Raw genomic sequence first — 17,305 nt, 5'->3', positions numbered from 1 at the left:
AGGGCCGTTCCCTTCCTACCCATGTCAGTTTCTCCAGCCTCCAGAAAATGCTACACAACGGATGGGGGGGGATCACTAGAGGAACCCACCACTGATTTTCTCAAGATTCACAGAAGTATGCATAGATCTTTATCTCAGAGAATTATCTAGAATGATATCACAGAATAGTAGAGTTGGAAGGGGCCTATAAGTCCATTGTCTCCAACTACCTGCTCAATGCAGGAATCCACCTTAAAGCATCCCTGACAGACAGCTGTCCAGCTGCCTCTTGAATGCCTCCAGTGTGGGAGAGCCCACAACCTCCCTAGGTAATTGGTTCCATTGTCATACTGCTCTTACAGTCAGGACGTTTTTCTGTTTATGTTTTATATGTTATTTTATAGTACATAACATCATTGACTTCATTTCAAAACTAAGCTCATCTCTAAAAGACCAATACAGATCTGCATTTCTGAATTTTTAAGTAAAAAATAAACATGGAGGTTATTTATTTATCACATTTCTATACCGCCCAATAGCTGAAGCTCTCTTAGATTCATGATCTGCCTTCTGCGAGAGGAAGGGATCTTGTGCAAGGGGAAGGGCTCTGGTCACAGAAGGTCCCTCCGCCTGATTTTTGGGGATCCACCCCTCCCCACAGCTCAGCCCATTCAGCAGGGACTCTGGACTCTCTTGGTAGCATTTTTAGTGGGTTTGAGGGGCTGCTATGGGAAGGAGAGGATGAAGAAGTCCACTTCTGCCAGCACAGTTGATCAGCGTAACTCTGGATCCAAATAGCCAGAACAATTTTAATATCAGAATCAACACAGTAACGTTGAATGTTTTACTTGGTTGGCACAACACTGTTTGGGATATTACTTGAATGGAAAACCCAGGGTGTTTCCAGGCAGAGGGCTCTCAGCACTACACCAAAGGAAAGGCTTTGTGCGGTTATTCCATCTTTTCATCCTTAACTGATATTTCTAGTAAGAAAAGAAGACTGAAAAAGGGGTGGGAAAATATGGGAGGGGTTACAAAAGGAAAATGACCTCTGGCCCACCTGCAAAATTCCATAAACAAGGCAGGCTGATTGCACAATAAAAGCCTCCTCTGGAAGCACCCCAACTCACAATATGGGCATTATTTGAGGGACTCTTCTTTTCTGGCTTGCACTTGGGATATTGTGCCCCTTCTCCATTGCTCTCTACTTGTGAATTATAATATGGTCCATTTGTATTTATCTTGATTTCTATCTCAATCCATCCCAACCCCATGGTAGTGGAGAGAGACAGGTGAAATGATAATGTAGGATTACTATTTGGAAGGCTCTGAAGAGTATCTAATTAGATGTCAAGCTCCTTCTAGACCTCATAATTCTGTAAATTCATATTTTCTCTTACAAGGGTTTAGAGATTGAAAAAAAATCAGAAGGGTGTTTGTGCCCAAAACAAGCAAAACATCCCTAGTTTGGGGATTCCCAAGCCATTTTGAGCCAGTGCCATAACCCACCCCCACTCCAAATTTCATTTCTGCTCACACTGCCTTAGCATCAGCCTTTCTCTGCCAATTTCCATCCTCCCCCTTTTTCAAGCCTGCCAAATTTTGAACAGGGAGGAGAGGAGAGGAAAGAGCAGATAGAACGACCGGCAAAAACCAAAGGGTTTAACTTTCTGAATATCTGCAATGAAGGCTTCTGAGTTTGCTCAGACTTTGCATTATCAATGTGAACTCTGTAACTACAGTTCCTTGTTATTATTCCTCCGGGAAAATGAATGAGCAACAAAAACTACACTTCCCATTATTTCCATCAGAAAAGCAGGCTCTATGTATGCTCAGTAACCTTCACTGCAGAGAGTCAGGCACAGCTTGGAAACAGCCCTCAGCTTCAGTCAATCCTCCTGACTCCAGTTTCCCTTCCTCCCTCTATCTCATAACCTTGTTAGCTTGGGAAAAATAGGAAAGCATAGGGAATAATGGCTATTAGTCACAATAGCTATATTTTACTTCTACTATCTGAGGCAGTATCCCTCTGTATACCAGTTGCTGGGGAACAAGAGCAGGAGGTACTATTGCACACATGACCTACTTTTGGGCTTCCCATAGTCATCTGGCTGTCCAATGTGGAAACAGAATGCTGGAGTTCACTGGTCTGATTCAGCAGGTTCTGCTTAGGTTCTTGTGGAATGGCAAATAAAGGAGGAGTTGGCATGAGCTGGGACTTTTCAAGCTTTGCATAACTCCAAAAAAGCTCAAGCAATAAACATGTATTTGAAAAGCTTAAGCTGATTTGGCAACTGTCCAAAAAGTCTCAGAAAAAAGCAGCCCATTTCAAATGAAGATAGATGGGGTTCATCTCTCAAAGTTGATAGAACTCTACTTCTTATCTGCTGCATAGCTAACAATGGATTTCAATGGAACTTACTTCCAAGTGATGTTTAAAACTAGCTCTCACATGTGGTATTCTCAACTCTTACATTAATAGCCACCATTATGCCAAACTGCAATCAGAGATAATGAAGAGATCTCAGACCACAAACAAATAATATCCAATCTTACATGCCAAGCTGTAACTGAAGTAGAGTTGGACATCACTGCCTTTCGGAGCTCTTCTAAGATGGCATCAGGAAGCTCTTTGTGAGATTGCAAAAGGGGTTTACACTGAACTTGTCTTAAAAGCAAGTACAAAGTTGGATGCTCAGGAAACGTTTTTAATTCCTAGAGACAAAAATTTGTTTTGAATTGAATATGGAAAATAATTTGAAACAGTTTTAATGATAAGCAGGACCTTCATGAGAACAATACAACTTTGAGTGACTCAGAGGACTGAAATTACTCAAGGACTAACAAGCAAAAAGGGAATATGTGTTCACTAACAGTCAGTCAATACTTTATTTATTGAAATCAAAAGTCATAACAATGGCTACATTTGGACATCACAAAACCCCAGTTGTTGTTTTTTAAAAATCCTCCGATGTGAATTAAATTAGAGCAAGCAAGCATGTTGGTTCCTGCCTGATTGCCCCATTCAAGGCTAAGCTACCGAGGGATGTTGTTTAGCATGATCTCAGAACCAAAATTCTGGTTTGTTGGGGGAGGACACCCCAAAATTGGAATCCATGGTTTAACTCATGATGCATCCCTGGGTTCTTTAGCTGCTCCTGCTTGCAGAAGGAGTGATTGGGCAACAGGAGCCAGCACACTCACTTGCTTCCATTTCATTCACATTTTATGAGGTCTGAAAACAGTCAATATTTAATAAGTAATTCCTATCACATTTTGGTGAAGAAGTAATGTCACCAGACAAGATTGTTCACAGTCTCATGTAGAGGAGCTATGCCTCCAAACATGTTTTACTAGTAGGCAATGCAATTAGTGTCTTAATGGGGGTAACCAAAATATGTCAGAAATTTTACTTATAAAATAATAATTGTACCTTTTTGTCCTTTTCTCTTACATCAGTTATCATACAAAGAGTTTAACTAGCCAGCAAAGAGGTGCAAAATATTCATTTTCTTTCTTTTATGGGAAATCGACAAAGACTCACCCATTTGAAGATGAGGAATTTACAAAGAATTCTAAAGCAAATCTGAGGGTTATTTTTTTTACCTATGCGGCAGGGTCTTGCTATTTACTGTGTAATCTGTACAGCACCATGTACATTGATGGTGCTATATAAATAAATAATAATAATAATAATTACCCCAAAGCCAAACCATGACCATCACTGTTATCACAATCCTAGCCATGTCCACACCATCTCTTTTGATATAGTTTCCCTCTCCAGTGTTCTTAGAGGCCTATAAGTTACTAAGTCCTTTGGCACTGAAGCCAACCATATATCTAGACAAATACTTGTGTTAATTCAAGGAAAATATACTTATTTACGTTGATGGTACCTTTCTGCCAGCATTTTCTTTGAAATTAATTTGGGGAGTAAAAGAAATTGGACATGGAACAAAAATCTAAAAGCATCTAATATATAGAGTTTGCTCCAGATTTAGTCAATGGGTCTTGAGCTTTTCATGATTAACTTGTCCCATGTGTTTCAATGAGTCTTCTGTGACCTTCCTGAACCTGGTGTGATCCAGATGTTTTGGACTTAAACTCCCATCAGCCCCAGTCAACATGGCCAATTGTTAGGAATCCTGAAAGAAGCTGTCCAAAACGTCTGGAAGGCACCAGATTGGGGAAAGCTGGTCTTCTCTAAGCATTGCTAACTTTGGATCCAACCCACTGGCAATAGCTTGTCTTTTTCAGATATTTCTGAAATTAGGATTGTAGCATGAGAACAAAGCGTCAACAAATGTAAACAGGAAACAATGAAAAGTGTGCATAAGATTGCATTTCTATGCTAGAACTACAAAGTAAAGGAACATCTGCACACATGTATGGAATGTGGCCATTACGTGTTGCCTACATATGCCAAAGAGTTTCACCTCATGATGCTCCCTCTCTACCATCCACTTACCTGATGCAGGTAACTGACCACCAATGCTAGCTTTTGCAGCAAACTTCTTCTGCTTCCAGGATTGTGCAGAGAAAAAATATCCAGAATGCTACTCACATTTGTGTCTGTGAATCTACAATTCTCAGCTGGTAGCACAAGGTACTGCTGCACAGACAAGGCCCATCTTTTGAGTCAAGCACATAAAAAACTGGTATGCAGCAAACTCACCACAGTAATTTTTATCAAAATGGATCAGCCCTTCTAACCAAATACACTCTAATACTTATACCTTAGCTCTCCACTCAAAATTTACAGAAGAAACTATCTTGAGAATGATCATACCTTTGCACAGAGAGCCTCGGCTTCTGGAGCTCTACCTGTCTCATTTAAGCCAGTAACAGCTTGGAAAAGAGACCACTCTTCAAGAGCTTGGGCATGGGAAGCTGGAAGATTCTTTTCTTTAGCTAGAAAGCATGTAAAGCTCATTATTTCTCAAAGTTCCATGGCTTGTTTGTGTATAAAAAAACAAGCTTTAGCAGCAGAAGCTATGTTAAAGTAAGAAGAAAACATACAAATAAAATACTTTTTACATTAAAGCAATCCTTGTGTTCATATATCATTTTATGCATATATATGTGTCACGCATTCAAAAGCTTTGCCCCTTAATGGAAATGTCAAGCCCTGAGGAAGATGAGCCTTGATTCTGGCTCCCCTACCCTCCATTCACAAGCTCCTCAAAGCCAGCAGCCCTCTTTTATCTTCGAGCTCAAGCCAGCTTCTGCATCTTGTTTGCTACAAACAAAGCAGGGAAGGAGAAAAGCAAAAACTGATTTTTTTTTAATGGTCTACTGAAGTTGTTTTTGTTTGATAAATGCACATAAAGCACATAGCCCTGAGTAAAATTTCCGGTCTGTAATTGGAAGATCACAAATTCCTAACAAAATGACTGATAGGATATTGGTATTCATGTAAGGCATCACCAGAGCTGCTAATGTCTTTAATCATAACCATTTATTCATTCTAGTTTTTGGCTTAAGCCCTTACATTTAGGTACAAAATATTTCCTTTACAACAATGTGGCAATGTCCTTCGTCACCAGTAGAAGCACAACCAATATATAAAATAATACAGAAAGGGTGGAACAGAACATCTACCTGCTGGTCACACTATTCTTCAGCACGGTCAAAGGATGAAGGAGCCACTAACTGATACCTAAGAAGCCCCATGTCCCTGCAACAATCACTTAGGTCTAAGCTTGTGGCCAAAAGAGGTGGTAGTATGGACTACACCAGGCTACAGGTGGGGGTGCCGTTTTTGAATGCTCTACAATGTCAAAAACTTCCTGCAAGTTAAAACAAAATAGCTCAGAGAGCAAGGTTCTAGCCTTTTCCACTCTTTGCTGTGCTAGTTTTTTTTTTTTTATTTGCAAGAGGCTGCTACACACAGGAGAGCATTCAAAAACATACCCTCCACCTGGAGCCTGAAAGTGGTACAGCTCATTTTGCCAGCTCATCCCACTGCATGTGTAGACCAGGCTTTCTCCTGAGCTCTTCAACCAAATGGCTGTCATTTTTCCCTTGTGATGATGGCTCTTCTGATGATAACATTTCTGATGATCACTTCTTGTGGTGATAACACTTCTGGAATAGTTCCAAGCCTCATTCAAATTTTTGAATTATGCTTAAGAGATACAGTGACTTTTTCTATCTACATTACACATACTGTGCTGCACCCACTTGTGTCGTTATGCCCATTAACTAATCATTTCAAAAGAGAACGACTGAGGCTGGAAGAAAAATTCTAAAGACTTCCTCTCAAAATGAGTTATTTGTACCAACAAAAAAAGCCTTACTTTTCACTGAGATTGTGGCTACAATCATTTCCCCCAAATTTATCCTCTTGGGTTGTGTATTATGTAGACAAGCAACCGTGTTTTCAGCATGACAGGCAGCCAGGAGCACTGCCCAAGCAGCAGGATCGTCTGGGGGGGGGGGGGAGGGAAATGAGTTAGCGGTCATTTTCAAAATATAACAATAGCTGAATAGCTAAAGAAGTGGATGTACCCAGGAATGCAAACCCTAAGAATTAAAATGGACACCCCATTGAGAATATGAATATATGTAAGACTCATATTGTAAGATGCAAATTCTTTCATAAACAGCTCAACATTGTAAAACCAGTTCTGTAGGAGTACAAACATTGCAATGATTCAGAATACAAGAGCTGGGTACATGCAAGTCTTAAATCCTGAGCAAAACTTGGTTTGTTTCACTCAGTCAGCACAGGAAGTCACAAATGCAGAGAAGAAATTTCAGAGTCTCAGTACTAGGCTGCTCTTCAGGAAGAATTGCTCATAAGCATTCTTCCTTAGTATCCAGGTGTCAATGTATCAGGAGAAATATAAAAAAATGCATTGCCACAGAGCCAAGTAGGAACATCACTCTGAGTTTAGATTTCAGTTTTCATTTCATACATTCCATCCAAAGGCTGAGGGAATCTTACAAGAGTATGAAATATCAAAGCATACTGTAAATAACCTACAACACAACTCTGATTGGTTTTGAACAATCATGTCAGTAAAAGCAGCCACGGCTTCTTCCCCTGCCCTGGGATGGTAACTGTGGTTTACATAATTCCCTGTGATGCAGTGCAGGTTGGTGTGTCATCTGAATGCAGCACGGCGGGGGTGGCTTCAGACCCATCCTACAACCCACAACTTGAAGTAGGGGTCGGGTGCCGGGTTTGGATGACGCACCAACCCATGCTGCATTGTGGGGAATTATACATGCACGGAGAGGAGAAGCCACAAAGGTTTCTTTTTCCAACGTGATTGTTTGAACACCCTCTTTTTATCCTCTAACCTCAGGATCAGAAACTACAGTTTCAGCCTCTTTCAATCCCAAATTAAGTTTGTTCAAGCCCTTAAAATCCAGGAATCCAACCTCACCCACTTATATTTATATCTCCACTCCCAACCTAAACAAAACAAAGGAAAAGATTTTGTAATTTCTTATGGACCAGCACTGCTTACTTTGGTTTTATGTGTAACTTGGAAAATACCTTATTCAGCTATTCAGGAGCAGGGTTGTATAACTAGATAAGTACCAACCACCTAAAGATGGGACTTTACTCTGAGTATTTCCTTCCTTCCAACCACTAAATACCACCAACAATTTGTCATTTATTGACTTTCTTTTACCTAGAACACCACTCAAAATTAATCTCCAGCTATACTAAAATAAATGCTGCTATGTTTCTATTCATTTTGCTCTCTGCCTACCAAGGAACATGTGTGTTTTAGCTAAGGTTGGAGACAAATCCAAATAACTACTGGTTTTAATATATTTTTTAAATGGGGGAGTCAGCCATTATGTGCTTATTTGTCCTAATAGTTCCAGGTGAAACCTGAAACTTGCATGACACCTAATAGACTAGAGGCTAATCCACTTCAGTCCGTGCTTCCTCCTCCACTCCATCTTAACACTTGGATGATGCCGACTTCATGACTTCACCATCAAGTCACCCCTCCCCACCCCTGCCATTTGTAATATTTTGCCTCATAAAGAGATCTGGAGATCTCAAAACTTGCCCACAATTTTGAGCACATTTTTGTGTTTTTTTATATATAATAAAGCATTTCCTGATTATGACACTTAGAATGGCCTGGTATGGCTTATTTATATATTATGCTACTCAACTGTCTTCCAGAAAAGTCCCTGAATGTTGCTTAAAATTAAGGGTTTAGAACTATTAGTTCTGGATTCAGAAATAAAAGTTACCTGGGGAAAGATGGACTGCCTTTTGGATATTCTTCAATGCATTGGTCTTTTCATTTTCAGCTGTGTGACATCCTACAGCCAACTGATTAACTGCAGTATTCAGCAAGGCTTTCTAAATATGAGAATATATAGCACATGATTACTTTATTCTTTTGATTAAAAATCACTCTAAAGTCATCAGGCAGGATTTTTAAAAAAATAAATTAATTGAGAAAATGCTAACCTTTCCATGGTTCAAATCAAGAATATGAGCAACCGTTCCTGCCACAGCTCCACCCTGCAAGGTAAAATATTGATCAGGGTATGGCATGTCAGAGACAAGTCTGACATATTAATAAGTCAGAATAGATCTGCTGCCCTTTGGATCAATACATGTGAAAATGTCAAATAGGTTTGTATATTTAAATATTCTAAGTTCTTCAAAGGATTAATAAAAATCAGTCTGTCACTTGCTTCCTTTGCTCTCCTTTCTTTGTACATCTTTGCTGACAGGGTGAGACAACTCACAAATGACCTCTCCACAGAGACTCAGTGAGAGATTGTACTGCTGCTGCAAGCAAACTGAGACAGGTAAATCCAGAAGTTGAGTGGGTTTGCTGCAGCAGTGACAGCTCATCATTATACCTTATCCCACAGAGAAGGAAAACATAAGGACGAAAGGAGCTTCGTAGAGGCTGGGAAATGCAGGAAGGATTCCAAGGACTGCCACCTAGCAATGCTTACAGAAGACCATGGTTGGCTGTGCTGAATACAGTAGAACCTGGTCCTTAAATTTAATATGGAAGCTTTTATTCCACCCCCACACTCCACTCCTATCCTGAATTACCCAAGCCACTTCATTTCCATTAGAAAGGCCCGTTTCTAAGGGATCAGTCTAGCTATAAACTGCTTTGTGAGTTTTACAGAGCAGGGGTGTGCAGAAGGGTTAGTGATGTTTTAGGAAGTAACCAATCTCTATCAATAATAGAGACCATAGCCTGCCCTTGCTAATCTCCAAATAACTACTTTAGATACTTTTAGAAGGATCCAGTGTCACTATTAGTATATAGATCATATATTATATGACACTTATTTTCTGGAAACAGAATTGGTATCATTAATACCCATTTGAAAAGCCGAGAATGTTGAAGGTTGTTTGTCAAAATAATTAATAGTTGTGTATGACTGTTGATGCTAACTCAGCAATTTGTTTTAGTAACAAGTTCTATTTATTAATATTACAATTCAGCATATAAATAAATGGCCATATTATGTTTCACCCTATGCATATTCACCTTTGCATTTTGCGGTGTACACCGAGGTACCAGTCGGGACAGAAGAGACCACAGGGCAGGATTATCTGGGTTGCTAGAGAAGAGACCATATCAGGATTGAAATTATCATGTTCTACAGTTGTAAAACCTATCAGCATGGATTGAAGTTATAAAATGTGTTTTCTAAATAACCATTTCTAAGTCAGCACCTCCTAATTTACATTGTTCTTTTAATCTAGAAAAAGTTAACATTTACAAAAGAGTAGTCATTTAAGAATGGAGGGCATAAGCGAGTGGAAGAAATAGTTTGAAAAGTTATTGAAAATTAGGTTAGATTAAAATTTAAATCTAAGTTCTACTGACACATCAAGACTTCAAAGAATAAGGCAAAGCCTAACCCCACAAAAATGATTAAAATATTCCTTATCAATTGTAATTAGTGCTGGATGTGCAATGCTTGGATCAATTCAAAATGCATTCTACAAAAGAAGTATTAAAAGAACCTAGGGTATCCATGGAAAACATGCTGCTCTAGCTATGCTATTGGCATTACACTGCAGGTCGCTTATGCTAGTGCTATGTTGATGGTATAAGTGTTAGATACTGGCCCTAGAAAGAAAGTTACTTCTTCTTAGCCCAAATCTAAAACCTGGACACCACCGCACTTCCAATTACATCTTTTGAGCATACTGGAGCCTGAAAGCTTCCACCCAATCCCACTCCAAACTTTGTTGGAGTTTGGGTTCAGTTAATAATGAGTTAGAAGTTATAATGAATGATTTCATTTTTATTTTTTTTAGAAAAAGGAAACAAGGTTCATTCTTGAAAATTTTCTTCCTCTGTTACTAGGTATCACCCCAACCCTCCCAATAACAAAGCTATTATCTAACAATAGTGAGGTTTTAGTCCCCCACCCCTGAATTCGCTGCCCATTATTGGGGGGGGGGGGGGAGAAAGAATGGCTGACCTAAAAGTTCATTAATTCATTTCATAGGTAATTCGTGCTTTTGAAGTTCAATTATTCATATTAAACTGGAAAAGTTCACTTGCCCTGAAACACCAGAGTTTGCAAGAAAAAAAGTCTGGCTTCTTACTGAATGGATAAAAACTCTTCTCAACCAAGGAAGGAGAAAGTTTGAATTCTAGGCCTCATATTGAGTATTGTGTTCAGTTTCTGGACATCACACTTCAAGAAGGAGCAGACAAGCTGGAGGGGGTTCAGAGGAGGGCAACTATGAAGATCAAGGGTCTGGAAACAAAGCCCTATGAGGAGAGACTGAAAGAACTGGGCATGTTTACCCTTGAGAAGAGAAGACTGAGGGGAGACATGATAGCACTCTTCAAATACCTGAAGGGTTGTCACAGAGAGGAGGGCCAGGATTTCTTCTTGATCATCCCACAGTGCAGGACACAGAATCATGGGCTCAAGTTACAGGAAGCCAGATTCCGGCTGGACATCAGGAAAAACTTCCTGACTGTTAGAGCAGTACAACAAGGGAACCAATGAGCGAGGGAAGTAGTGGGCTCTCCCACAAAAGAGGCATTCAAGAGGCAGCTGGACAGCCATCAGACAGATATGTTTTAATGTGGATTCCTGCACTGAGCAGCTGGTTGAACTCGATGGCCTTATAGGTCCCTTCCAACTCTACTATTCTATGATTCTACATGCACACGCAACACCATGGGGGGTCTACATTTCCATCTAGTTCAATTCAGCTATGCAACCTATAGGGCAGTATTAGCAGTTGAATCTTTATTAGCCTAACCTACCTCACAAGGTAGTTGTAATGCCAAAACAGAACAGAAGAGTGTAACCCAATTTGTTTCAGGAAAACAGATTACATACCTGTGGACAGCTTTAGAAACTTGTCTTTGAACAGCCAGATTTCTGCCTTGTAATGCGTAGACAGCAGATGTAAGAAGGCACCTTTTATATACATTATCGTTTCTTTCTACATGCTTTAACAATTCTTTAAGTGCTGCTGTTGCAAGGGTAGCATCCTGCTTTATCAGCCCTAAAGTACATAAAGCTTGCAGACTTTCCATATTAGGTTCCTGTAATATAGAACTAAGTGCAAAACAGATAACTGGTTACTCAATGCACTATCATTCCAAAGTAAAAAATGATGGATCTGTTGTTTACTTGGCACGGTATTTAGAAATCTAAATGCCATTTGTCATCTGAAAAATTACGTGTGCTTCTGAATGACTGCAAAATGCTCCAGAACCACAAAATGGGAAGGAGCCATAACAGCTCATAGGGAGAGCATATACTCTGCATGTAGATGATCCCAGGTTCTCTCCTAGCATCACCAGTTGCAAGAATCCCAACCCTTCTACCACAGATTCTTTTAAATGGGATATTCTAAGGAATGTAATCTTCTGCTTAAGACTTTTGAGAGCTACTGTCAGCTAAAGTAGACAGTTTTGGGACAGATAGACCAATGATCTGACCTGGTTATCAGCTAGCTTCATATATTTATCTCCAGATCTCAAGATAGCTGAATGCTTGCTTCTAACAATTAACTATATCCTTTAGTATATTCGTCCAGAGCCCTGCAGGCATACAAGATTTACATTGCTGAATATGACAGGTAAGGTTCCACGAGACTGCTCTCATCATAGCCATCACAGCCATCCCTGAGATCCCTTCCAACCATCCTGAAGTAGAGAGGCCATATGGACTAGTTCAGATGACACAATAGTCAACTGTTGCTTAAATAGTCCACCGTTGACTATTGTGTCTTTTCCATACAACGGTTGGTTATTTCCCAGAAATAACCAATGCAAAAAATCAACGGTATGCAGAGTTGACTTTCTGCACAATCATTGATTATTGTGTCGTGTGGTGGGCTCCGTTGACTATTTCACATGCCTACAGAGTCGTGAGGCAAGAGTGGCAGAAACCCCTGCTTCTCTTTGCCCAGCGAAGTTCTGTAAGCAGGTGTCAGCTGTCCGTTGGAGCCGCGATTGTTGGTTCCCCACGTGCTTACCGGGATATGCACATGCTGTCCCTGGGTGGGGTGTTGCAATGTGTGACTTCCCACATGTTCACAGGTATGCGCATGTCCCATCCCTGGGTGGGGTGGGGTGCTGCAATCAGCGGAAGGATGTCTCCCATGGTTTGATGTTACACGTTCAAGCTGCGGGACACATCCTTTGCCCCACCTCCCGCAATCCATTTCAATATGGGGTTGGGGAGATGGCAGGAGAGCTCCTTCCATCCCCCTGACCCCATATCCAAATGGCAGGGTGACAGAAGCATCTCTCCTGGTTCTGGCAGCTGCAGGAAGATCCTTGCGCCACCACCCACCCCTTCTCCACAAAGAACAAGCGGGCAGTGGTGCAAGGATCTCTCCTGCAGCTGTCATGAGCAGGAGAGATGCTTCCGTTCCCCATCGACCACAAGAGAAGAGGGATGGGATGTAGAAGCATTTCTCCTGCCAAGGCAGGAGAGGTACTTGCACATTCCTTCCCCCTTCTCTTGTTGCGAATGGGGATGGGACACGCAAGCACCTCTCCTGCCGCAGGTTTTGCATCTTGTCCTCCTTCATTTGTAGCGAATGGGAACCGCAGGCGCTGCCTGCGCGTCTTGTCCCCATTCGCCACAAGAAGGGGACGTGATGTGCAAACATGTCTCCTACTTGTGACAGCTGCAGGAGAGATCCTTGCACCTCCGCCCACCCTTTCTTTATAGAGAAGGGGCGGGTGCCAGTGCAAGGATCTCTCCTGTAGCTGGCAATAGTCAACCCTGTGTTAATAGTCAACTCCATGGATGACTATTTAGGGGGTACCCAAAACGACATGATAATGGTCATCCCTGGAGTTGACTATTAACACAGGGTTGACTATTGTTGTCCAAACGCGGCCATGGAGAAGTATATTACAGACTTCAACATGTCAAAGATACTCCTATGGAGATGACTACAGCAGCTTCAAAGCTCCCAACATGACAAGATTTGAGTTTTGCTTTTCAGTTGACAAATGTGTAGGTGTTTAGGGTGGCATTATTTCCTGATGAAAAGGCAAACTATCTTGAACAACAAAAACCATCAACTTGAACAAAAATCAATAGCAGCATACAAAGCCAGTTGTACCCACAATTGATTTTGTTTTTTTCATTAAAAGAAAGAGATAATAGCACCTTGACCCCCAATTAAGATTGTGGGGTATGCATCCTCAACTTAAAGGTTGAGAATCCTAAAATAGTAAACCAAACTACTCTGGCCATAAACAGTTAACAACTGAAGTAGAAGGAAATGATTATGATTTTTTTTTGTATCTTTAAGTTCTCCTGATTTTAACAGTAATAATAATAAAAATAAAAAAAAATTGTTCTTACCCACCTCTCCCTCTGGATCGAGGTGGGGAAGAACATTAAATACAACAATGCAATACATAAAACTGGTTAAAAGAGCATATAAAACCGATACAATATTAACGTAACTATCACAACTTCTTAAAATTCTTAGGTTTAAAATTCATCTGGGTAGGACTGCTGGAAGAGATTATTCTTTATGGCTGTTTTAAACTCAGAGAGAATGTGAAGTTGACGAATCTCTCCCAGCAGGCCACTGGAGGTGGCAGAGGAAACTCCAAACTGTGGTTTTCGCAAATCACAGTTTGCCAAGTTTGGATGAAATAGCAAACTGATTTGCTGTAACTGATTGGCACATGAGAGGAGGGCAGAATGCATGAGCTGACATGTGCCTCCACATTCTCATAATGTCAGACCACAAATTCGGCATTACATTTGAATGGCTCCACTACATAATTCATTTATCATCAAATAAATTTAAATATTGACTTTTCAACTGGGAAATGTAGTGAAACTTTTGTCAATTATGCCATTGCTCTATTATTTACCAAAACATGACAAATTACAAAAGTTGTGTATGTGAAATAACAGGAATGTATTTAGCATTATAATGCAAGTAATTTATTCTGTATTAAGAAAGAGGTAGTAAGATGTTCTACTGTAGACTGGTTTATTCACATGCAAATTCATGCATGCGTATACAACCTATTGATGGGGTAAAAGCCAAAGAGATGGTAAAAACTCAGAGTGCTCTGCTGCAAGCACACACAAGAAAAAGAAACTCAGTGAATGAAGGCCAAAATCTAGAGCTCCCACACACTAACAATACATTGCAATTGGAATGGTATTAGATATAACTATCATTGCAGCTAATGTTTTGATTGCTAGTGAAAGAGCAACATGGCTTTAATATAACTCTTATAACAACAACCTCAAAAACAAAGCTCATCAAAATCAGACTGAAAGGCAATCTTGACATCTGACTCTTTCCCCCCTTATTTCCAGCCAAAGCTCTGTTCAATTCTTTTTAATATTAGTGATGTATCATTTTGTTACTGCTGCCAGTTAAAATTGGAGCAGTATAAAAACTCAGCTTTTAGAGTAATAGTCCGCACATCTACAGCAATGCTTTGCCTCTTCCTATTAAAATGATGCATCTTTGAAGGATGTTACCATTTGTCTCTAAAATAAATGACTAATATTCTGTAGGATGGTTAAAAACAGGAATGCTGCTGCCGTGGCTAATCTTCACAATTTCTAATATCAGTTATTACTTGCTCTGGGTCTGGAGAATTGTCAATCAGACACCTTTATCAATTTAGGGAATCTGAGATCTACATGCCTGGCAGCATTTCTGAGTGCATCTCAATTCATGGTATCAAGATCAAGTTAAGAGATATTACATTTTGCTGCTGCACCCAAGCCTCTACACTTCTGCATAGGCCCCTGCAGCTTCAGTTCCTTTTATTATGCAGTCACAGAGACATTAAATGCTCCAGTGCCATTTTAAATGCTCCAGTGCCATTCTTAGAAAATACAAAATGGTATTTTGTATTTGGATTCAGCACAGTGCTTTGTTTTGAAGCACGTCCACCTGTCCAGGAGAAAGGGAACGCTAACCAAGGGGCGGTAGGGAGAATTCTATCCTAGGGGCTAGAGATGGTGAGGGTGATGTTTTGCCTATAGGGTGTGCATGCGTGTTTTGCCTGTGTTTTTTTTTTTAAAAATTGGTGCATGTGCTTTGCCTTGGTTTTGTTTTTTAATGTGGCTTGTGTGTATGCAGGCGTTATCTAGTTTGTTTGCTTTGGGGTGGCATGCATTTTGCCTGGTGTGCGTGTGTTTGCATGTTTTTTGTGTTTTCTTGGCTGTGTGTGTGTGTGTGTGTGTGTGTGTGTGTGTGAGTGAGAGAGAGAGAGAGAGAGAGAGAGAGAGAATTAAACTTGTCTTCTGTGAAATGAGTATTTTGTTGTGTTTAATGGGGGGAAATATGTGATTTGGCATTTGTAGCACAAATCCGACCTCTGCATTTTACTCAAGTCATCTTGGCCATATTACTTGTCTCTGGAACTTAGCACTTTGCCTTCTGTGAAATGGGTTTTAGATAAAAAAATGTGGGTTCAAAAGTTTTTTGTTTTGTTACTCTGATTCCACCTCTGCCTTGCACTTATTCTTGGCTGCTGCTTTTTCTTTTAGCTTCATCAGTGTGCCTTTTGGGAAATGGGTGTTTTGTGATTGGCCATGCCCACTGGCAGCCATTTTGTAAACAAGCAAGTCCCTCACTCATGAAAACCATTTTGTAAAAAGGTTGGGGACCCCATAACCCCTTCAATATATAGAAGCCACAATTGTATTTGAGGATATTCCCCATTTCTTTTCAAATTATTAGAAGGAGTGATGATTACTTCCAAAGTATTTAATAGGTAGGCGACCTGGTGCCCTACATATATTTTGGACTATAACTCCCTTAATCCCTGACCATTGGCCATACTGGCTGGGGTTGATGGGAGTTCTTTAGAAAAATGCAAATACTTTATACATACCATTTAAACAAGAGAGCCTTTGCAGCATCCACTTGATTCTGCTTGTATTCTATTATTGCAAGAGCTGTCAGAATATATGCTTTGTCTTGCTCACATTCAGCAACAGCAAGTGCTCTCTCATAAGCTAATAATAATAACAAAAGTTAGAAATTCAAAAAACATTGGGAAAGCATCACTGTTCAAAATACTTTGCCCTCCCCCAGGATAAGCAGCAGAAGAAAGTTACCTTCTATAATATCTGTAATGACTATTTTTATACGGCTCATTTACCTCACTTTCTAAGAGCACCAAAATAGAATTTACTTAACATATGAGTGACCAGGGTATGCTGCTAACTTAAGTTTTTATATTATTTCGTATAGATAACAAAAGACAGTCAGCATAAACTTATTAGATTTACAACTGCACTATGGTTCCATGATTTGAAAATGCAAGAAGAAGGAGAAGATGATTAACAGTGACTTTAGAAATATTTTCCAGTAAGAATTCAGTTTCTTTTTGATGGTTAGCTTAAAAAGGGTATATGGGCACTAATTTGCTCCTGGGATACTACTAGGGCGGGACTGAGAGTAAGGCCTTCGGTTTGCATTCTCCATCCGTTATTCTTCTGCATGAGTAGAAATAAACACATGATCTGGGAGACTGCATTTTTATTGGAATGCAGGATCTTTCAGTTTAAAAATAACTTCTATCCATAGTAAGGGAAGCAATAAGGAGAAAGAACAGGTTGCTTCCCTGTAACTGTGGTTCTTCGAGTGGTCATCTTTGGAGTCACACATATGAGCTCCGCGCAGGCGCAGAGCCCATATGTTTGATGCAAAGAGACCACGATGAAGAATAGTGCAAATCCAAAACCTGTCTTAATTTCAGATAGACACTCAAGAGCAAAATAACATCTGAAGAGACCCTGGTGATGATGGTGATGATGGTTACTCATATTATCAAATGACCGACATGATCATATTATGCCAGTACTTTCCCATCTGTAC

At 40.1% G+C, this 17,305-nt stretch overlaps 1 protein-coding gene across 3 annotated transcripts in view; it reads right to left on the bottom strand.

Annotated features, from left to right (window-relative positions):
• Positions 1-17,305, bottom strand: part of SKIC3 (SKI3 subunit of superkiller complex) — a 65,330-nt gene that overhangs the window by 8,763 nt on the left and 39,262 nt on the right. For 2 of the 3 annotated variants that reach the window (XM_063129597.1, XM_063129599.1), the window contains exons 30-37: positions 16,317-16,440; positions 11,305-11,526; positions 9,480-9,552; positions 8,429-8,482; positions 8,206-8,317; positions 6,279-6,407; positions 4,769-4,890; positions 2,536-2,694 (exon numbers count right to left, since the gene is read on the bottom strand). In XM_063129597.1, the coding sequence (XP_062985667.1) occupies positions 2,536-2,694; positions 4,769-4,890; positions 6,279-6,407; positions 8,206-8,317; positions 8,429-8,482; positions 9,480-9,552; positions 11,305-11,526; positions 16,317-16,440 (995 nt within the window). Of the gene's footprint in view, positions 1-2,535; positions 2,695-4,768; positions 4,891-6,278; positions 6,408-8,205; positions 8,318-8,428; positions 8,483-9,479; positions 9,553-11,304; positions 11,527-16,316; positions 16,441-17,305 lie in introns of those variants that run through there. The other variant, XM_063129600.1, reaches the window with a different exon arrangement.

This window comes from Elgaria multicarinata, chromosome 6, assembly GCF_023053635.1.
Source record: "Elgaria multicarinata webbii isolate HBS135686 ecotype San Diego chromosome 6, rElgMul1.1.pri, whole genome shotgun sequence".
Classification (NCBI taxonomy): Eukaryota; Metazoa; Chordata; class Lepidosauria; order Squamata; family Anguidae; genus Elgaria; species Elgaria multicarinata.
This window is presented reverse-complemented; position numbering and strand designations above follow the sequence as displayed.